At 36.4% G+C, this 23,617-nt stretch overlaps 1 protein-coding gene across 2 annotated transcripts in view; it reads right to left on the bottom strand.

Annotated features, from left to right (window-relative positions):
* LOC150094342 (uncharacterized) overlaps positions 1-23,617 on the bottom strand; it is a 484,937-nt gene that overhangs the window by 340,975 nt on the left and 120,345 nt on the right. For both annotated transcript variants that reach the window (XM_090412362.1, XM_090412363.1), the window contains exon 9: positions 18,755-18,886. In XM_090412362.1, coding sequence (XP_090268488.1) covers positions 18,755-18,886 — 132 coding nt within the window. The remainder of the gene's footprint in view (positions 1-18,754; positions 18,887-23,617) is intronic.

Raw genomic sequence — 23,617 nt, 5'->3', positions numbered from 1 at the left:
TCCCAAAATAGAAAGCACTAATATTTCAAGACCCTAGTTTACATTCTAGTCCACCAACAGGTGCCCACAGAGGGTTTGCCACCTAGTTAGGACTAATCTTCCATCCACTTGTTTCAATTATTATGTTGTCTTTGTGTGTGTGTGTGTGTGTGTGTGTGTGTGTGTGTGTGTGTGTGTGTGTTACAAGTCTCTTATTGTAGTTCCTGTAGATAGTTCAGTGACTGAAACGAAATGAGAGAAGAATTGCATATTTTTAATCCTTTCTCAGTGCTGTTTCACTCCATTAAATTTCTAACATGAGTTTCTCCCAGCACTTAAGCCAAACATGGATTATGATTATTCATGGTGAAGATATAGCATGTAAGGCAAAGCATTATGGTAGGTTGAAACTTCGATTGTCTAGAGCAGGGATTCTCAACCTATGGTACGCATACCATTGGTGGTATGTGAGCCACTGCTTTACTGGTACATCTAATATCTTGAAATAAATATAGTGGTACGCCACTGGAAAAGGTTGAAAACTCCTTGTCTAGAGAATTAAGCAGGCATTTCTCAAAAGATGTTGGGATACAGAAATATTATAAACCTGTGTGAAATTTAAAGTCAAGTTTCAAATCTAAAAAAGACTCTCTCCCTATCTACAGGTTTTGCTCTACTACTGGAACAGATTGCTGCTACCATTCTCAGCGCTACCAATGCATCCGTCAGCTGACTGCATTTGGAACTCTGAGTTATTCTGAATAATGAACTCTGTACCATTCTCTTTGATATTTCAGAACCCTCTGCTTAGGAAGTATTCTTAAAAATAAAGAATAAACACATTAAAAAGTACAACAGTCTTCTGGATTCTAAATCCATGCCTCTAGTTCAATCTCTTCATACTCTAGTTAATATGTTGTCAACATTAGCAATGATGCCATTAGTGCCCTTAGTCTCAGCCATAATTTTGCCATTGCTCCAAAGCAAATACCAGCACTAGACCTAATGTTCAACATGAAATGCAGTATCCATAATTTAGCACTGGAAATAGCTAACAACATTAGGCATGATGTTGCCAACATTCTTCTCAATCTTTGCCTCCAAAAAGAAATATATCATCTTGTCAACTCAGCACCCTCAAGAAACTATGCAAAAATAGCAGTATAGTCATCACTAAAGCTGATACAGTGAGTGCTACTCTTATTTTTAATACCAGTGAATAAAACAGAAAAATGGACAACATTTTTAGAGAATACTATACCTACAGACCTTTAGATCTCAATCTCACCAAATCTCAAATCAAAAAAATTGAAGTCTGTTCAAAAAAAGTTTCTTCCCAGCCTTCTGAAATTACAAAAAACTCAAATCCTTCAGCACCCCCCCCCTTCCCATTGCTTTCCACGTCGATTATTTTGGCACAAGACAATCAAGACTAGCACTTCTGCATGTAAGTCTGCACTAGTATCAGCTGAAGACTGGAATTCTAGTGGGAAGTGGTGGAAACTTTCCTATGGGATCCCAAAACATGAAAGAGGCAACAGTCACAGAAGTTACCTAATGAGAAATGTGCTTGCTGTCTGGAACAGTAATTGACATCATCTTAGAAGCATCAATCAAAACTGAAGCTGTAAAATGGTAAAACCTTTTGAAGTGTATCATTAATGTTGTACTCTTCTTCGGAGAACGTGTTCTAGAATATAATGCTTCACCCAATAAATAAATCGTGATTCAAACAATGGAAACTTTTTAGGACTCACCGAACTGTTCTCCAGTTGGGACCACATCCTTCAGGAACATGTTCCAAGTATAGAGGTGTCACAGAAAAGGAGTGAATGGGTTCAAGTTCATTATCTGTCCCCTCACTCACAAAATGAATTTATTGCAGGCTACTTGAATCTATCTTGTGAAACAACACATTTTGCTTGAGAAGCAATCTGCAGTAATAGTAGATTCCACACCAGACTCTTCGGATATAGAACTAGCAACATTTCTTTTGATACAGGTGATTTTAACAGTAACGCAGCTTGAGATTCAAGAAAGATTTCTTAAGTTTGCAGATTGCAGCGACAAAGAAAAGAAAGAAATTGCTTAGTTGATAACTGATACACTGAAAGAACATGCTATTCCTCTCAGTAATTGTAAAGCTTAAGCCTATAATAATAATAATATTTATTATTATAATTAAGAATGTAGATTAGAGAAAGAGTAAAAGTGTAGAATGAAAGAATAGTATAACTGATATAAAGATGTGAAGAGTTGGCTGCAATGAGGGAGATAGCTCTTGTGTGCGAATTGGTACATAGGGCAAAGCCTGAGCTAGAGCAAATGCAAAAATGTTTGGGGAGTGGATCATCTGATAACAAAAAGAAAGAAATGCGAGATAAGAAAAATGAGGACTTGACTAAGAGAGAAAGAAAGAAAAATCAAGAAACGAGTGTTGTACAGTGATTCAATCATAAAAGTTGTAATCAATGAGAGATTGAACAAAATCGTGCTTTCCTGGTGAGAAAATTAATGATGATAGTGAAGCTATTAGACCACAAAAGGGTAGGGCGAAAGAAATTATCGTAGCAGCTGGAATGAATGATTTAAAGGGAGAAAAGTATGGGAGAGGAGATGAAAGAATTAATGGAAGTAGCAAAAGAGCAGAGTAAGAGTTAAGACAGTGAGTCTGTTGTCACAGTATGCCAGAGTAGAGCTGAAAAGAAGTGCTAAAATAGCGAATCACTCAATACGTAGGTTATGCAGGAAGAGTGGTGTGATGGAGAGGAGTGAGTTTAGTAAAACTCACTCCTCTCCATCTAATGCCAGGAACATTTGGAATGAGCAGGAGGAATTTTTGGCAGGCTCATCCTGGCCAAAGGTTATTGGCATTAGTGAGACATGGCTAACAGAAGATTATATAGTCAGTGGGATAGAATATGAAGGGGGTATAGTGTGTTTGGGGAGGGCAGAGAGAAAAGAATGGGGAGAGGAGTGTTACTGATGATGGCCGATGAACTACAACCAAAGAGAGAGAGTAGAGGTTCAACTGCAGGCCAGTGAAAATAGTACATTTGAGGCTACCTGGAGTGAGATTGAGGCCAGCAGAACAAAATATACAGTTGGATTGGTTTGATTTAGCAGTTTATTTGACACAAAAACAACAAAGGTCATACTGTGCCATAGTAAAGGTTATTACAGCCAAATATAAACAGTTAAAGAAAATTGAAAACAATATGCATGTACAAAAATTAAGTTACGCAATGCAGCATCTACAGTTAAACAGAATTATTGCAGAGGGCAGCAACATACAAGATCAAAAGTTACAGCAGTGCATAAATAGTCAACAATACAAGTTAATAAACAAAATGCATGTATGAAACCAAGCCAAGGAATGCAGTATCTACATATAGATAAAATTACAACAAATGTTATTACAGCAGTACATGCATAAAAGTTAAGCAATGCAGTATCTACATATAAACAAAATTAGTCAAAGGTGTTTGTACAAATTAATTCTTTGTAAAAAATGAAAAACATCATGCAATCTTCCTGAGTGTATATGGCTTGGCTAGATAGGTAAAAATTCTTCGTCTCTCATGTAAAGTGCTGACACTCCACCAGAATATGACAAATAGTGAGACGTGTATTGTATTTTTCACACATGGGAGGGTCATCAGCCCTCAGTAAATAAGAGTGTGTAAGAGGACTGTGACCAATATGAAGCCTAGCAAGAAAAACTTCCTCCCTTCACTTTATATGTTGACTAGAATGTCAATGCTTAATTTCAGGCTTAATGTGATATAATTTGTTTGTCAATGCTTCCTACCATGATGACTGCTATTGAGCAATTAGGTTTGATCTTATAAACCATCTGTATATGGTACTGTCAAACAGTACGTGGAGAAAGTATGAGCTGATTTAGCAACTGCATCTGCAGCTTCATTTACCTTAATTTCAATGTGGCTGGGAATCGAGTGCAATTGAACATCAAAATTGAGGATTTTCATTATGTACAACAGGTGTAACACCTCATGAAGCACTGGATGTGGATTATACATAGGAGAGGAGATCGCCTGTAAAGAGTTCAATGAGTCTGTATAAATTATACACTTTTGGTAGCGGTTTTCTTTTATATGCACAAGTGCAAACTGAATGGCATGTAACTCTGCTGTATAATTGCTGCAATCAGGTGAGATCTGGTTGGAGATAATAATGTACACAGTGGTATCAATTCTTGAACCATCAATATAGATGGGCAAGAAATCAGAGTGGGCTGCTCTGTGTGCATTAAACAATTGCAGGCAGACAGATGAGTATGAAACTTTGCTAGCCAACAACGTGAGAGGTCGCAGGATGAGTGAAAACCTGCCATAGAGGGATGCTGTTATATTTAGTGTAAGCAACTTTTTTAGAGCATTGTCAACACTCAAATCAACAGCTTGCACACAGTCTCTTTAACACGCATACCAAAAGGATGTATGGCAGTCTCAAGTGTGTAATATTGATCTTCCCAATGCAGAGAAAAAAGACTAGTCCATAGGATGATAAGTAGGATGATCTGCTGGGAGAGACTTTACCTTTATGGCATAATTAAGAGACAGCTGATTCCATTTTAGTGATAGAGCTGGTTCATTTGCTACAACATAAAGACTGAGTGAGTGATGTGCAAAAGGCACCAGTAGCTATCCATATACCCTGATGATTGATGGAATTCAATCATCGCAGGTTACTCTATCTTGCAGAACCATAAACTTGAGACCCATAATCCAGCTTTGAATGTATAAGTGCACAATGAAGATCAATCAGCAATCCACTCAGTAGAGGATAGGGTGTGAAGGAGGTTCAATGCTCTCTTGCACTTTTCTGTTATTTGAATGTGTGCTAGAAATGTAAGTTTTCTGTCAAAGATGAGTCCCAAGAACTTGGCTTCTGTAGTTACTCGAAAAACAGTTCATCCCATTCTTAATTCAGAATCTCAGTGATGAGTGCATTTTCAACAGAAGTGTATGCAGACACTTTTTTCCTGTTGAAAACCTAAACCCATTACTAAGAGCCCACAGAGAAACATGATCAATTGCTTGCTGAAGTTGTCTTTCAATTACCCTCATGTTATGAGAGTGACAGTAAATTGTGAAGTCATCAACATATAGAGCATTGTCTACAGTGGGAGAAAGCTGTTTGATGATTGAGTTAACTTTAATAGCAAAAAAGTGTCACACTTAAGACAGAGCCTTGGGGAACACCCTGTTCTTGATGACATGGTTGAGATAGCATACTTCCCACTCTGACTTGGAAAGTTCCCCCTGAACAGAAAGTTTGTAATAAATACAAGAAGGTGTCCTTTGAGAAACAGGTTATAGAGGTCTTTTAATATGCCATATCTCCAGGCTGTCATAAGCTTTTTATATGTCAAAGGAAAACTGAAACAAGGTGTTCTTGCTTCATAAATGCATCTTTATACAAGTTTCTAAACGAACCAAATGGTCTAAAATTGAATGATGTCTATGGAACCCACATTATGTATATTAGAGAAGATTATTGCTTTCTAAATACCAGAGAAGTCTGGCATTAACCATTTTCTCTAGTATCTTACAAAGACAGCTGGTCAGAGCAATAGGTCGGTAATTATTTGCTTGTGTTGGATCCTTTCCTAGTTTTGGGATAGTAATGACAACTGACTTATGCCAAGAATCTGGAAACTCTTACTCTGCAAGTATTCTGTAATATATTAAAAGAAAGAGATCCATAGAAGATGATGGTAGATGTTTTATCATTTCATAATGGATGTCATCATGCCCTACAGGACTAGGGTGAGACTATAGAAGAGCTCTTTTTAGTTCCTCCTTAACAAATGGCTGATTGTATGGCTCAAGACATAGAAAAATTCAGCCTTTGTTTCTCTTGCTGCTCTTTCAGTATTAAAAATTCAGGAGGATATGAAGCTGTTGCTGAGATTCTGGAAAAATTTTCTCCCAAAGTGTCTGCAATAGCTTTGGGATCAGCAAGAACATTTCCATTATGGTCTAAGGTAGACAAATGTGTGTTCTATATCTACCTTTCATTTTTCCGAATCTCATCCCATACAATTTTTGGACTGGTCATTTGATTAAATGATGTAGTAAATTGGATCCGTGATTGTTTCTGACTCTGACATCTCACATAACATGCTTTGGCCAAAGCACATTTAAAAGCTATTAAGTTTGATGTGGTGGGGTATCTACGAAATATATCCCATGCTCTGTGTTGATCTTTTTTGGCTGTCTGGCATTCTGGTGTCACCAAGGCTTTGGATAGAATGGAAACTGAGATGATGTTTGCGGGATGGAGGCTGTTGCTGCCTAGACAATGCACTCTGTTATATACTTTACAGTTTCATTGATAGGTGTTCAACTGATGGTATCAGCATTAAATTTTGCAAGATGAGAAAAAGTGTTCCGGTCAGCCTGATCTATTTTCCATATGGGTATCCACATGGGTGAATTTGGTTCCTGTGAAGATGTTGTGCAAAGAACAGGAAAGTGATCACTTCCATATATGTTCTCTTCAACACCCCATGTGAGTAGTGGAAGAATGGAAGGGAAGCAGATTTTAAGATCAATTGCAGAATATGAGCAGGTAGGCAAATGGAAGAAAGTATTGAGTCTATTATTCAAAAGGGAGAGGTCATTATTATCAAGGATTCTTTCAATGGTTCGACCTCGTCTATTAGTGTTGGCGCTACCCCACAGAGTACTGTGACCATTAAAGTCACCCATCAAAAGTATAGGTTCAGACAGTTGCAAGATAAGGTATAGCACTCAGTGGTAAATAAATTGAACATACTGTAATAAGAAATCCCAAAAGAGAGGCAAATTGCTACTGCTTCCAGAACAGTATTAAGTTGGACATGATGGAATGGAATATGGCTGCCCACTAGGATAGCTATTCCTCCATGAACAGGACCACCTCCAGTTCTGTCCTTGCATGCAACAGTTAAATTTCTAAAGGTAGGGTAGGGTACTCATTGGGTCTTACATATGTTTTCTGTAGATAGAAACATACAGGTTTGTGTTTCTCCAACAAAATCTTAATATCATCGATATTCTGGTTGTGGCGAAATCCACAACAGTTCCATTGTAAAAACTTTCCTATTGTTTTGGCTTTATTGACTTGTCTGGTTTTCAGGAGGTTGAGGGCTTACCTTTGTCAGATTTATATTTATCAATTTTTTTTTTTTGGGAAGTACGGACGACCAGTGTCCATGTCTTCCTCTGGTAAAGTATTCAATACATCTGATATGTTAGGGTCAGTTGGTAAGTTTAATTTACTTTCAGTGTATACTGAAGTATCCATTTTTTCTGTGAGAATGTCTGGTGGTTTATCTTTAAGTGATATCTTTGACATAATTTTTTTAACATGTGGGTTCTCATCAAATGGGACCATTTTTGGGGTTGTCTCTGGAGTAAGGCCATAAGTCATGTGATTGATGCGCTCAACAGAGAAGCACTCACGATCATAAAGTTTAAGTACAATGAAATTATTAGATGGTGGAACAGACATACGAGTTTGAATTGCTGTTGGCACTTTCTTAATTGTTATCTTCTCAGCATAAGAGGATTCTCAGAGCAGGTCCAATGGTGGCTAGTTTTCTTTTGCTCTGATTTCATTTTTTGTATTTCTTTTTCATCTTTCCACTTCTGACATGCATGAGAGTCGGCTGGATGATTTCTTGACAGTTGACACATTCAGCTTTTTTTGCACAACAAGATTTTTATCATGCTCTTTACTACCACATCACACACAGTTAGCAGAACCATGACAGGCAGTTTGGGCATGCCCATATTTCTGACATTTAAAGCATCTTAGGGGATTAGGGATGTACATTCTAACAGGACAGCTGAGATATCCTGCTTTTACAGATGTTGGAGGCTTAGGTGTATCAAAAGTAAGGACAATGTTCCTGGCTGAAACCAGGCAACCATCCCTACATATCAGAATGCACCTCACACCCATCACTTCCCCAATCTTTAAATTCTGAACATATCTCCCCATCCCATTCTGATATCACTCCTCTACAGGAATTGGGTGTTTTATGAGGTGTTACTATGATAGGTATTCCACCCATTGTCGTTACTCTCAGAATGTTGCTGATACAATGTTTCCACCAGGATATCACCAGAATGCAATTTCTTAACAGTGTTGGGAGGTACTGCCACTAAACCCTTTTGAATAAAGAATGGTTTAGTGGGTACATTTTCCCTATTGGCTTTTCGCCTGATGCAAGAATGATCAAAAACGCTGGTACATTTATACTAGTATCATGTATATTTTCTTTCTTACTTCTATTACAATATGCTGTATCTACAGTATCAGTACTTAGTTGGGACTTTGGTCGGGCCCCCCTGAAACATTTGAGGATGAAGAATTCATGCTCAAGGAGTTTATGGTTCAGCTCAAGAGCTCCCCACCCACCATGGAGCCACACATGGATGCCCACTGACCAGCGAGCAATGACTGCACTCCGGAGTGGAATGCCAGGGCTGCTCCGGACACTATACTGGCACTACAGCAAGCTTACAATCCCGACTCTAGACCATGGGGTGAGAGGCTTACTGCAACACCACTGATCCTTTCAGACAAGCCCACTAGCCAACTGATCCTGGCTAGGACATCCAGGACAGCCCATCTTTCAAAAGACAGAGGCCAAAGTAGTACCTGCAAGACTACCAGGATCCCCCTTTCCGGATGTCCACGGGTCGCACTGAATGGCAAACACAGCAGCAACAGTGCATTGGATCCCAGTGACAGTGGTCTGGAAAAAAGAATAGTAAAAATTCTCAGGAGAAGTGGAGCAAATAATATGGGAAGAAAAGTGAAGAAAAAGAGGAAGAATGAAAAGAGCCAGTACCATCACTGGGAGGTCCCCCCTACACCACAAACAGGTGCCCCACATAGAGGGGTATACATTTGGATACTGCAATAGACTGGGGGGATGGAATAGATGATAAAGATAGTATGCATCAGCAAATAGACTCAATGAGTGGAGGCCAGGTATTTATTATGGGGGGGGTGATTTCAACTAAAGGAATATACGTTGGAAGGAGGAGAAGATACAGGAAGGAAATGGATTTTATGCAGTTACTAAGGAATAATTACCTATAATAGCATGTAATGGAATATACTAGGGATTTGAAAGTGCTCAATCTGCATATGATATGGTCCTATGCAAATACTAGATTTGACCTGGGAGGTAGCCAATTGTGTGAATTTTCAGTTAAGATTGGGGTGTATGTGGAATTACAGGGCTGTATGACAAGCTTAGGAAATTGCTCGGATCAATGGTGTGGCATGTAAAACTGCAAGGGAGGGATGTTGATAGTGCATGGGAAGTGGTAAAGGAGTGTTTGAGGGAGGTAATAGCAGACTGCATAACTAGAGTCAGGAGAGTAAATCAAGTGGGAGTTAAGCGGATGAATATCATCATCAAGCTGAAGCTGCAAAAAAATAAACAATTCTGGAGGGAATTTAAGGAGAAAGGTATCATGCACGACCATGAACAGTACGAGGCACAGGTCAGAAGAGGAATTAGTGTGATAAGAAAGGTAAAAGCAGATTATGAAAGGAAGTTAGCAATGCAGGCTAAAGAGAATCTCAAACAGTTCTTTCGATATGCTGCAATTAAAGGAAAGAACGTTCATGGCAGAATGATGTTAAGGAATGCCAATGGTAGGGAGGTAACTCAATCAATTGAAATAGTAGAATTACTAAGTGAACACGTTGCAAGAGAATATCATCCAAGTGGTGATATTGCAGGAATGAGAGAATCAAAGACTTATATGAGAACCGAGGTCAACGAAATGGAGGTCCATAGCATATTACAGAACTTTAATGTGAATACAGCCATGGGATTAGATAGTCTACCAGCTTGAGTTTCACTTGAAGGTGGTGGAGAATTATCAGTGCCCTTGACCACATTGTTTAATCTGAGTCTCAGCTCTTTGTTACTCCCAAGGGGTGGAAAAAGGAAGAGGGGAAAATCGTTCTATTGCATAAAGGAGGCTCCAAGACTGATGTAGCAAATTACCGACTGATCAGCATATCAGGAGTTGTTGCCAAAATATTGGAGAAGTTGGTTCAAGAGAAAAATGCAGGAGTCAATAGATGGAAATGGAATAGAATACCGTATGGGAGGCAGCATGGTTTTCTAAAGGGTAAATCATGCCTCTAACTTTCTCACGTTTTATAATACAATGACAGCTGAGTTTGATAAAGGTTGGGTTTACAGTGATACTGATGGCCTTTGAAATGGCCCTTGGCAGGATACCACATGAAATTCTAATCTATAAACTGTAGGACATGGGGATTGATATAGGGTTGGTGAGATGGATGGGAGAGTGGTTGATGGAGAGATATCAGAGAGTTGTTTATTCAGAAGTAGAGTCCAAAAGAAGGTCTGTGACTAGTGGTGTACTGCAGGGTTCTGTTCTTAAACTGCTACTACTTAATTTGTTCATTAATGATATAGGAAAGGATCTGAGAAAAGAACTGTTTAGTTATTTGCTGATGATGCAAAGTTGGGTAGAGCAATAATTAATACAGATGATGTCAAAATTTTGCAGGATGATTTAGATAGATTGGCAGACTGGGCAAAGGAGAATGGATCTCAGTTTAATGCGACAAATTGGAAGGTTATACATTTTGGGATGAAACGATTACCAGCTATATACTACATTGGTGGAACTGTACTCTATGAAACTGACAAAGCTAGAGACTTGGGAGTGTTACTGGATAGGGAGTTAAAGTTTAAGGGGGGCACATAGCAAAAGTGGCTAAAGCAGCTCAACAGATCACTTGGTTACTGAAGAATACTTTGACGAGCAGAGACAAGCAGGTTATTGTTCCTCTTTATTGAGCCTTAATAAGAACCCATCTTGACTACCGAATACAGATCTGGCCACTAGGGTTTCTCGGTGATGAGCATCCAGAGGCAAATGACCAAGATGGTATCAGGTCTATGGAATGAACCATATGAGAACAGGCTGAAGAGTTATGGGTTACAGAAACTGGTTAATAGGTGGAAAATCGATGATATGATTGAGACATACAAATTACTGAGGGGTTATTACAGGTTAATTCAGAGGAAATTTTTCAGAAGGTGTGTTTGTGGGAAAACTAGGGGCCATCCATGGAAACTTGGTAAGAGCGTAGTACTAGAACTAGGTTTTTTGCTTACAGAGTGGTAAATGAGTGGAATAGGTTGTCAGAGTCTTGTGGGTGGCAATGACTGTGAATGAGTTCAAAGCAAAGTATGATAGATACTGCACAAATGTTGGATAGTGCTTGACATGATGTTTAGGGCCTCTCTCTCTCTCTCTCTGAGTCTATGGAGTAGCCTGTGATAACAATAATAATAAATTTTTTTTATTATTATTATGGCATAGTCCGTGATAATAATAATAATTATTATTATGAGCAACTCCAAGGAGCCCTTATACTCATCAAGGGAAGCCCTAAACATCATGTCAAGCACTACCAGCTTGACAATAATAATAATAATTATTATTATATGTGTGTTTTACACATCCTAAAACCCACCCCAACTCAACATCACCAGAGTTCAAGATTACTGCTATCAACATAAGAAGCCTGAATGGCAAAAAAAAGCTGAGGAATTGGATAAGTACCAGATTGACATAATAGGGGTGACTGAAACAGAAAAGGCAAAAACTGGTGAGATCATTCTGAGCAATAAATACAAAATGTTATATTCAGGCAATGACAATCAAGGAAAAGAAGGAGTAGCCATAATATTCAACACTAAATACGAGGCTAATCTTCTTGAATGGCAGGCAGGCTCAAGTAGAGTGATGTGGGCAAATATGAGAATGAGAAAGTGGATAATGAGACTTATTTGTACTTATGGTCCCACAGAAGGTTCTACTAAGGTAAAAGTAGAGGAATTTTTTGAGGCTTTAGAGAAAGCAACTTAAATAATGAAAAAGGAAAAGTTGGTACTTGTTAGGGATCTAAATAGCAGAGTAGGAAATGATTGTCAGACATACAAAAAATATTTAAGTTAAGGGATATTATATCCCATATTGTTTCTTAGCCAAATAAGAAACTCAAAGAGTTTCATGACGAATATAAAAACTATATAAAGTTTAGCGATTCCAAGCGTAAGCAAATACCTGGATAGTGCAGCACCTGACCTTCGAAGGTAGTGCAAGCTGAGGCAACTCATATAAAGTGTGGGGCGAGCTCCGATCACTATTCTTGATATTTACCCATAATGTGAACTTAACTCCTAGGAGCTGTATTTTGTTCAACATTATGAGAGAAGGTCACTACCCATAATGTTGAACAAAATACAGCTCCTAGGAGTTAAGTTCACATTATGGGTAAATATCAAGAATAGTGATCAGAGCTTGCTCCACCCTTTATATGAGTTGCCTCAGCTTGCACTACCTTCAAGGGTTAGGTGCTGCACTATCCAAGTATTTGCTTACGCTTGGAATTGCCGACCTTTATATAGTTTCTATATTTGGCATGAAACTCTTTGAGTTTCTTATTCGGCTAAGAAACAATATGGGATATAATATCCCTTAACTTAAATAAGTTCATGTCGCCAAATTGAAGCCTTTGGCTCTTCACTATAATTAATAATACAAAAAATATTTTGGGAAAATTTGGAGAAAAGAGCAAAGCTAATAATAATGGCAAATACCTGCTGGATTTCTGCTCAGGACATAGACTGATTATTACTAATACAATGTTCTAACATAAAAATGTGCACAAATTCACATGGAGAGAAGAGGCAAGAAATAAAAAAAGTCTCACTGACTTTTGATAGTGATGTTTTCTACCTAGTGCAGGATACCAGAGTGTACAGAGGATTTGAAATTGGAAGTGATCACCATTTAGTCTTGAGCAGGATAAAACTGAATTTCATATTAAAAAGAAGAACATATAAGAAAGTTTTAAAGCGAATAATAAAAGTTGAGCAGCTCTCAGATGTGAACTGTAGACTTAAAATACCCAAACATGATTGAAGAAAACATTAAAGAGTTTGAGAATAAAAACCAATCCTTGGAGATTCAGTGGCAAGCCCTGAAGAAAACACTGATTGATTCAGCCAGAGATATTGATTCAGCGAATAATAAAAGTTGAGCAGCTCTCAGATGTGAACTGTAGACTTAAAATACACAAACATGATTGAAGAAAACATTAAAGAGTTTGAGAATAAAAACCAAACCTTGGAGATTCAGTGGCAAGCCCTGAAAAAAACACTGATTGATTCAGCCAGAGAGGCATGTGGTGAGGTTTTCTGTAAGGATAGAAAAATCAGAACTCCATGGTGGACACAGGAAGTTAAAGAGGCAGTGAAGGAAAAGAAGAAAGCATATCAAAAGTTCCTGGCAAACAAGTCAGCTTTTGCTCAGAGAATACAGAGACAAATGTAAGAAAACTAAGCACTGTGTAAAACTAGCTAAACAAAAGTCATGGGAGGACTATGGTAAGAACATAGAAAGTAAATATCAAGAAGGTGGTAAAATATTCTGGAGGTTGTTGAAGAAGCTCAGAAATGGAGGAAAGAGTGCTGTAAAAGGAATTAGAGATGAAAACAAGAGAAAAAGATATCTTTGATATATGGAGTAATCACTTCGAAAATTGCTAAATGAAACAAGCGGTGATGAGAGTGGTAAAAAACACTGACTAGGCATGCAGTCAGGAATACATATCCATACTTGAAGTAGAAAAAAGCCATCAAAGGCTGTGGATAGGCAGCAGGAATAGATGATATTTGACCAGAAATGCTGAAGTATGGAAGTATAAAAGTATTACAGTGGCTGCACTGCATAGTTTGAAAGGGCTGCACAGAGGGACAAATTCCTGATGATTGAAATAGAGCTCTCATAGTACCCATATATAAAAAGGAAAATAAAACTGAATGTGAAAATTACAGAGGTATTTCCCCTACTGAGTGTTCCTGGTAAGATTTATGCACATATACTTGAGAAACGGTTGAGAAGGATTGTGGAAGAAAAGCTTGGGGAAGGACAAGCTGATTCATGCCAAATAGAAGCTGTCAGGATCAGATTTTAACTTTATGACAGATAGTTGAGAAATCACGGGAATATAATTAAGATCTGTATTTAAATTTAAGTTTTGTAGATCTGGAAAAGGCCTATAGACAGGGTGCCAAGATAGAAGCTGTTCGAAACACTATGATTATATGGTCTCAATGGGGCATTATATCAAGCAGTGCTTAATCTTTATTCGAGTTATAAGACAGCAGTTAGAATTGAAGGAAGTATAGGAAGGGATTAATGTTAAATCTGGTGTAAGATAAGAATGTACATTATCCCCTCTGTTATTCATTATCTATATGGATCACATTATGAAGGAAGGTGGTATTAAACCTGATATCAAAATTCGAGATGTTAATCTCACTCTTTGCTTTATGCAGATGATGTTATACTCCTAAATAAATCCGATACAAGTATGCAAGATTCCCTGACTAAATTGAATAACTGTGGTAATAGATATGGTATGAAGGTCGGCATTAAAAAGACAAAGACAATGAAAATAGGCAGAAAATATCAACTGCATTGTGAATGGAGAACCTGTTGAACAAATGAAACATTTCAGTTACTTAGGCACGATTTTTAGTGATGATGGTAAATTAAATATGGAAATAGATAACAGAATCAACAAAGCTCATATGGTAGGAAGTCAACTGAATAAATATATATGGAATAAGAGAGAAATTAACCAAAACACTAAATTAGCTGTATACAAGATAGTATTCAAGCCAATTTTAAGTTATGGATCTGAGAGCTTGGTCAGAAGTAAAACACTTGACCAAAGACAAGAGACAGCAGATATGAGAGTCTTAAGAAAGATTAGGGGCATGAACAGATGGCATCAATGGCAATACATATTAAAAACAAGGATATTAGGAAAGAACTTGACATTGTCAGCATCGAGGAATGTAGGAGAGCTAATCTCAGGTGGTATGGTCACTTAAACAGAATGATTAAACAAGTGTTCTCTGCCAGGTTGGCAGGAAAAAAGACTCAGAGGAAGACCAAGATGTAGATGGATTGATACAGTAAAAAGTGCCTTAGAAGACAGAAATATAAGATCTGATAATGTTGGAGTCTTGACAGGTAACAGACTGATTTGGAGGAAAATTGTAGATAGGAAGTTAGTAATGATGTAATTTTTCATGTAGTACTATCATGCCCTGGAGGGTATACATCAAGAATTTGATGATGATGGTGTGTTTTACGTTTTGGTAGATAATGTTAAAGCAGGATTAACTGTCTGCTTTAATGCTTTAAGCAGTTGGCAGAAAATTTGATTTCTTATGGAAATATTTCACCATGTATGAAAGTGATATAGATAGAAAAGCTTTATCTTTATCAGAGCAATATCCTGTAGACCTTAATGGTGATGATTTTGTAAAAGAAATGCAACATTTACCCTCATTACATGAAGCAAATTTTGTAAATGTACAGTTAAAGCCTTAGATCTGTGTAACTTGTGAACAGAGTACAGACATGGTGACCTGTTTCCAAATGTTTGTTTTTCTTAAGAATACTATTAACAATTCCAGCAAAGGTAGCTTCTGGAGAGAGAGAGGCCATTTAGCAAACTTAAGCTAATTAAGAATTATTTAAGGTCTACAATGTCTCAGGAATGTCTTGTGGATTTGGCCAGGTTAAGTATTGAATTCACTGTTGCCAGCAAATAATTAATTTTCATGCTATGATTCAAAATTTTTCACAAAAAAAAAGTCAGGAAAGGCTTTTTTTTAAAGTAAATAGGTAAGTTTATCTACCTTTTTTTTAACCAATACTTATGTCTTCTGATGATCTAATTTGCATTATACATTCATATATAAATGGATGTTTCAATGCGAGTTCCTTCTCCGTATCTGTATTGTTGCAAAAACAAAGATGTTCAAAATCAAATGTGCTTTCTTATCTCTGATCCTCTCTTATTTTATTTATTTATATTTATCATGTAGGAAGTATGAGAGCATAAGGCCTTAAAAGCAGAAAATTAACAGTGCTCTCCCCCCCCTTTCATCTTCCATATTCTTTTTGACCTTATCGACTACAGTTCATGGCATAAAACAGTATGTGGAGAAAAACAGAATGACTAATGGAGAAGGGAAGGGACAGAAAAGAAACTTTGTACCCATTGATAAAATTCCTCTCTTACTCCCTCACTGGTCATACCATTTCCTACAAAAACTATCCATTTTAAAATTTCTATTAAGAATTTAATGTTAAATAACACAGATATTGGTTAGCTTTGATATCATCTCACTATTCACCAATATTCCCTGAAATTGCCAGCCTGGTTGATGAGTGGCTAGCATACTGGCTCTCCGACTACCAGATCATGGGTCCAAATCCCGGTGGATGTTTGTGATTGTCTTCAGGTGGGAGATGAATTTCATTGCCAGGTGTGAGACAAGTTACCACTGGTAACCTGACCTTTTCAGTATACAGGAAGTCCACTCACACAGGCAGATACTTTCACAAACTCTTTCATCACTCGTTCCCCCCCCCCCCCCAACAATATGGTATCATTAAAACACTAAGCAGTAGAGCATATAGCCTTTGTTCATATGAATCATCTCTTACAACAGAACTTAATCATATACACCACACCTTCTTATCTAATAGCTACAGTTCTCACAGTATCAAAAAAAAAAAAAAAATCAATCCTTTCCCCAATCCTTGACCTACTCATCAGAAAGATTTTTAATAATGCTATTATCATCCCCTATGCCTGAGGTACTTCAGAAAAAATAGCCTGTCTTAAAATAATGAAATCACTGTATGGCTTTCAAGCACCACAAAAAGCCTGCTACCCTAATATGTTCTATTAAAGATCAGCTCCCTCTTCTCTCTCTCTCTGTGCCTGGAGTATATAAAGTGCCCTGATCCTGCAAGTTGTCCTACTATGAACAGACAGGATGATCAGCCAATATCTGCATGAGAAAACACAAAAAATATACATTCGCAGTCATGACTATGGTCAACTGGAACTTGCAAATCATGCTTAGATAAGGCTCATAGAATCAAGTGGAAAAGATTTCAGTGCTCCATTGTAGTAAATTTGTAGTAAATTAGTCTTGAAGAATTTTCTTCAAGCCTAATTTTGGAATGTGCAATTGCTCTCAGAAATCAGACTAATTTAAATAAATATGGTTGCATTAATCTTCTCAAAATATGGAAAACACTAATACATCAAGATCTCAGTTTATATCCTAAGCTGCCAACAGGTGCCCACAGAGGGCATCCCACCTAGTTAGGACTCTTCAGGTGTTTCACTTAGTTTTGTGTTGCCTTTGTGTGTGTGTGTGTGTGTGTGTGTGTGTGTGTGTGTGTGTGTTACAAGTCCCTTATTGTACTTCCTGACAATGTTTCACCGACTGAGATGAAATATTGGAAGAATTCAGTAACATTTTTAATTCTTTCTAAGTGCCGTTCTCCATTAAATCTCTAACATGTGTTTCATCTAGTACCTAAGCCTTAGCACATGGAACCAAATATTTCCTTGTATTCTGTTCTTTAAAAATATATGGTGCCAAACAGTCATCAGTTATCTCTCCATTAACTATTACTTGTGCATGATAATTCTTGTACACTTCTGCTATTGCTTTGATTATTTTCAAAGGAATGCGATAACTACTGAGAATTTTGAACATTTTTTGTCTAGTGATTGAATTGAAGGCTTTTGAGAAATCAATGAGTTTAAGATTAAGAGAAAGTTTTACCTCTTGCACCCTCTGGCAATCTTCCAAGGCAGTGAAAGCATTCAATATTGCTTCTGTTTTTCAAGAAACCTGCTTGATTTTTGAGTAGAAGAGGTGTTACGAAGGTTAAATTCATTTAGAAGCATCCTGTTACAGATTTTCAGTGTGGTAGGAAGCAATATGAATCCTCTGTAATTTTCTGGGTTGTTTAGAGCGCCTTTTTTTGGGGTATTTCATGTATACAAGTATTAAGCTATATTACCTTATTATTAAAATACTCTGGATCAGAGATATATAGAGAAAGTGTTTTCACTTGTTTACAATTTAAATTAAACTTGCCAAGAAATTATGCTCTTATGATATAGTTATTTATGATGTGATATAATTACTTCTATCGAATTTATATCTAGTTAGGGTATAAATTATTTCTTGTGCAAGTAAAGAGGATTTAGAGTAAAGTGATCAAAAAGTAACTGATCTGTGGTTCTATGAGGATAAGTTGAAAATTTGTAATTATAAAATTTATTTGGCAGGTAGAAATTAGGGGATATGATAGGAATATACAGTATGTCACTAAAGGATTTTATAAGACTGATACAAAGGAAATTTGTTAATACACAACACAATGAGAAGTGATTAGTATAATGTGTAAAAATGCAATCAGCAAGAGCTTTTGTTAAGAGAGTGGTGAATCAGTGAAATGGATCTGTGAAGTTGATCATGATTTACAGTGAATAAGTTTAAAGAGAGAAATAAAAAGTGTGTGAATAATTATTAATGCAGGCTTCCCATACATAGGTATCTGCATTCATTTGAACTGAATGGTGATATTTATATAATAAAAAAATATTTTTTATTTAATAATGTGAAAATTATGTGAAAAAGTATAGCTCAGATCTAAATAATTTTTCAAAATAAATTATATATGAATAATATTAAATTTTACATTAAAAGATGTTACGCTTACTTTGTTCACATGATAAATTAGCAAATAAGTGATATCAATAATACTGAGTTATTAAATTGGAAACTTACAAAACAAAACTGCCAAATGATCATGTTTTAAAATCAGGATATCAAGTAATTTGTCTGAGATTTCTTCAATTTCATCTGATGACATTTGATTTACTAACCATGACAAAACCTCTTCTTCATTTGTTAGATCACCTTTATATGTATATATAAAAAAAAGAAAAACAAAAAGAAATTGACTAAATTTTCACAACACAATTTATATAAATTATTGTTTATATCATCTCAATAAAGTTTAGACTTGAAAATAATCACATCAATAATTGAACTTCATTATGATTATTACTTAGAACTAGAAAAACATTATGGGGAAGTGCATTTCATTACTAATGAGCAATGGATTATTTATTTATTCATTTTGCCATAAAGAAACTGTTGCTATTATAATAATACACTGATAGTGCTTTAATAATTGAAGAATTCAATAGGATACTGTATGAGGGTCAACATGGCTTTGTGAAGGGTCGGCCATGCCTTAGTAATTTACTAATTTTTTATAATAGATTAACAGCTGAGTTGGATAAAGGAAATGGCTATACAATGACTATGCTGGATTTTGCAAAGGCATTTGACAGAATATCAAATCTCTGTTAGGCAAATTAGAACAAATGGGTATGGATATGTCACTGGTTAAGTGGAATAAGAGGGTGGCTACTGGATAGACACCAAAAGGTGGTATAAGGAGGGGCAGAATTGAGGCAGAAACAGGTTACTAGTAGTGTGCTGCAAGGTTCAGTGCTGGGATCACTGCTGTTTAATTTAATTTATTACATAAATTGTGAAATAAATGTCGGGTGTCGGTATTGTAATATTTTGGGTTATGTTATTTATTTTTTCTTATTCTTTCTTATTTTTTTTACTCTTTTCTATCATTATCCTTCCTAAGTCTACTTTAACTTCAGACTCTCTGTTAAGTTCTCCTTATCTTATTAACTTAGTCCCTGCTTGTAATCCCTTTATACTTTCTACAAGTGTTAGCACTGTCAGTGAGAAGGCCTCTGGAATAGGCAACTCACGGTTACAGTTAACTATCTCCCACACTATCTAACGCAAGAAAAATTTATATTGTTTTTCGACTGCGCCATCCTGAATTAATTTTATAGCATGAGAAGATTAGTTATAACACTTATAGAATAGATCATGTTCTAAAATAATTACTTAAATAGTCAGTCGTGGCAATTTCTCTAATTTAAGCACACAGGTTCGGTTGTTTTTATGAGACAGTGCAATGGTCAAAGATCAGGCGATAATTTTAAGCAAACAAAACATGTTTTGTTTGCTTAAAATTATGCAACTTTACAATATGATACACAATTAAACAATTTTTCTCTAATACCTATCTTGAGCGCAAATCGTAACCTTACAAATTAGACCTGCTATTCACAATACTTAACTTATCTTGCAAATCTAGGCAATTACTGGCTGTTACAATTTACATCATTGGCTAACATTCTTCCTAATATATACTTGTTAACTTTCAGCCTCAATTATCTCTTATAGCGACTATACAATTACTTTAACAAAGCTATGCTCAGTGGACATACAATTCTTAATCATTACCTCAGCATTAATACATTAGAATCTACTCCCAAATTTGCAGAAACATATACAGTCCTACCAGCTTTAAAGATTAGTGGCGGTCCTGCTGACTGCTTTCCTCTGTTCTGTACACTAGCCTTCACTGAATGGCTTTCGGCGGTCGTCCTGCTGTAGTCCTCTTCTGGGAATTGTAGCATAGTTCACCGTTGGCTGTGGATCTATTATAGGTGCCGTGTATCTGGTCGCACATGGCATGTTCCATTACCGAAAATGAATAATCTGCCTCTCCTGGTTCCACGTGCCTAGGGGTCACACTCCAACGAAATCTCGGAAGTCCGAGCGGGCCAACGAACTGCAGCAAGACAAAAAACTTCCCCCTGTTTGAGGTTCTCCAGGCCTCTTTTATATGATTCCAAAGTTCTTTGTTTTAGGGTCAGAGACCCTCGAATCTTGACGTTGCTGCTGTCTTGACCTTCAGTTTTGGTAGCAAAATCTCCACATCTGAATGACCTTCACTACCTTTATTCACTTTCAAGTTGCCCACATAATCTTGTCTAATCCTCTTAACTTGAGGCAGAAATACTTTTAAAATTCTGTTACTCTTACAATTTTACATCAAAACTTAATATTAAATCAATGTGATGTACAATTTTTTTGAACCTTTACTTTAATAGTTTATAATTTATGAACAATTCTACGTCATTCTTTTAGCCAGTTACTTTTGCAAGTTTACAATCAGTATTTATCCGTTAAAATACAGTAATGTACAATTTTGTTCCTTTCACTTGATTTAAGACCTCTGTAAAATCAATGTTGGGAAATTTTTTCAAAATTTCATCACATCGAATCATACAAAATGATATACAAAATGAAAATGACCTGAAAGGGAATATTCAGTTGTTTGCTGATGATGCAAAATTAGGTAGAGTAATAGTTAATCAAGGCAAATGTGGAGAGCAAAATGGACTAATAAAATGACTTAAGTTTTGATGGTGAAGTATGGCTTCACTGCTTTCTTTAAATAACATTCAAATTTATACTGACAAAATGAAGTAAGTATGTTTCAAAACATAGGATACTGTGGTTTGTATCTATTCCGTTCTGTGCCAAGCCAGATTTCCTGTTGCTAATATAAGATTGGTGTCTTGTATTCTCTTTTCGACTAAGCGTTCAGTTTGTCCAAAGTAAGAACAATAACATTCACAAAGAACTTGGTAGACAGCAGGAAGAGCCAGAGAAGAACATTCATCTTTGGAAGATGGAAACTATGATGATAATTTGTTGATAGGAAGAAAAATAGCCAATAACTTGTGTTTCTTAAAAATTCTGGAAATGGATTGTGAAATGACCAAAATATATGGAATTGAGACTCAATGTACTACTTCCTTGTTATTTGAGCTAGGATTGTAGGAATTTAAAAGCTGTTGTGTGGTTCTTTCTGAGAAGCCATTGAGTTTCATGTCATTTGATGTTTAAGAGCTCCTGCTGTAATTGTTGAGGTGTAGAACAAATAGTATGAGCAGATCATATTAAGTTTTTTATAATTTCAGTCTTCAGTGAGGGATGGAGAGCAGAATGCTGTTGAATGTAGCATCTTGATAGGAGGCTTTTGATAAGTGCAAGTAATTAATTCACCTGATAGTGAGTGGAGGAGTAGAATATCTAACATAATTTGTTGTCTTTTTTCTATTTCCATAGTAAATTTAATTTGTGCATGTAGATTGCTTATATTAGATACAAAAGTCGGTAATGTTTCTTCAGTGGGGCCCAGACTACAAAAATATCATCTATATAATGAATTAAATGGTTGAGAGTGTACTTGAGAAAACAATGTCTTCTAAATGTTCTAAATAAAAGTTTGCAAGAATGGACTTCCCATGACAGTTCCTTCAACTTGATTGTAAAACTGATTTTGACAAATAAAATATCCAGAGTGAATAACAATGTCGAATAATTTCACTACATCCTGTGGAAATGTAGGTGAATCTATGCAGTCAACAATTGGATGAAGAGGAATGTCTTCCTTATGTATCTTAGGTAGAGCATAGAGCCTAGGGGTTCTAGAAAAATAAGTTTTAAGTTTTGTGTCTCCATTGAGAATTAGTAGTGAGTTTAGTTTTCTAAGTTGTCTGTTCGTAGGGTTGTGATCCAATTAATGGTATGTTGATTGATCCTGGAATAAAAGAGAGATTTTCCTTCTATATCCATAACTATTGTAGCTTCCTCCCTGTCAGCTTTAGTAATAATAAAATGACTGTGGCATCTTAAGGATTGTAAAGCTTTTATTTCAGCTAAAGAGTTCCTTCTAGGTGGGAGCTGCTTTGATTTGAATAGGATGGATGAAACTTTGAAACAAAGTTTATTAGCACCCTCACTAGACAGACAGACAGACAGACAGACAGACAGACAGACAGAGAGAGAGAGAGAGAGAGAGAGAGAGAGAGAGAGAGAGAGAGAGAGAGAGAGAGAGTGAGTGAGTGAATAAGTTCCATTTAATGCTGAAAAGGAAATCTAAGTACATTATCTTTTTAGGAACTATGCAAAATCATATCCTTTTGAAAGAATAAGGATTTCACTTTCAGTTAAAGGGCATTTAAAGATTTTAACTACCTAATTTTCTGGAACAGTATCAAGAGTGTTTTGCTAAGCAACAAGGGCATTGAATTTATGATCTAAATGTCAGTTGTGTTTATTAAACGAATGGTGCAAAGAGCAATTAGACACAGTCAGAACTATATGGGTTAGTCGAGGTAATACAATTCTGGAGATCACAGATAAGACATTAAAAGCTAGTTCACATTTAGCAGCTCGAAGTTGATTGTGGACAAGTTATAGGCTTGGGTTGAAATAGATACTGTGTGCACCAGGAGACTTGATGGTTTCCTTCAGTTTTGCAAAGTTTGGAATAATCTAGAGATCACTGCATTATTTGAGAAAGGATATCCTTGGTAGCCACTTACCTCCTTGTAACAAAGATAATTTTCAAAATTTACTGTCTTCGTGGTTATTTTTTTTCCCCGTGAAGGGTTTGTAATTGTTCTCCAAGAGATTATTGTGCCTTGAGAGGTTTCTTTAATTCACATGAAAAACACAAGGAAATAAGTAATAATACATATTTAAAGCCATATATTCAAGCTTGAATATTACAGACTATCATCAGTGGCAACAATAGTTAACTACAAGGTAGAACACGAACAGATTGATTTGAAACTAAGAGTTGTGTGATGCTATACGCAAAACAAGACAATAGTACAGATCTTGATTAAACCATGCCTCAACTACTGTGTACCAATTTGGTAGTGCAAACTAAATAGTGATGAGAAAATT

Source organism: Typopeltis vanoorti, chromosome 22 (genome assembly GCF_054136105.1).
Source record: "Typopeltis vanoorti isolate ZY-2024b chromosome 22, IOZ_Tvanoo_1.0, whole genome shotgun sequence".
NCBI classification, from domain to species: domain Eukaryota; kingdom Metazoa; phylum Arthropoda; class Arachnida; order Uropygi; family Thelyphonidae; genus Typopeltis; species Typopeltis vanoorti.
The sequence above is the reverse complement of the archived record's forward strand: the minus strand, read 5'-3'. Positions and strand labels throughout refer to the sequence as shown.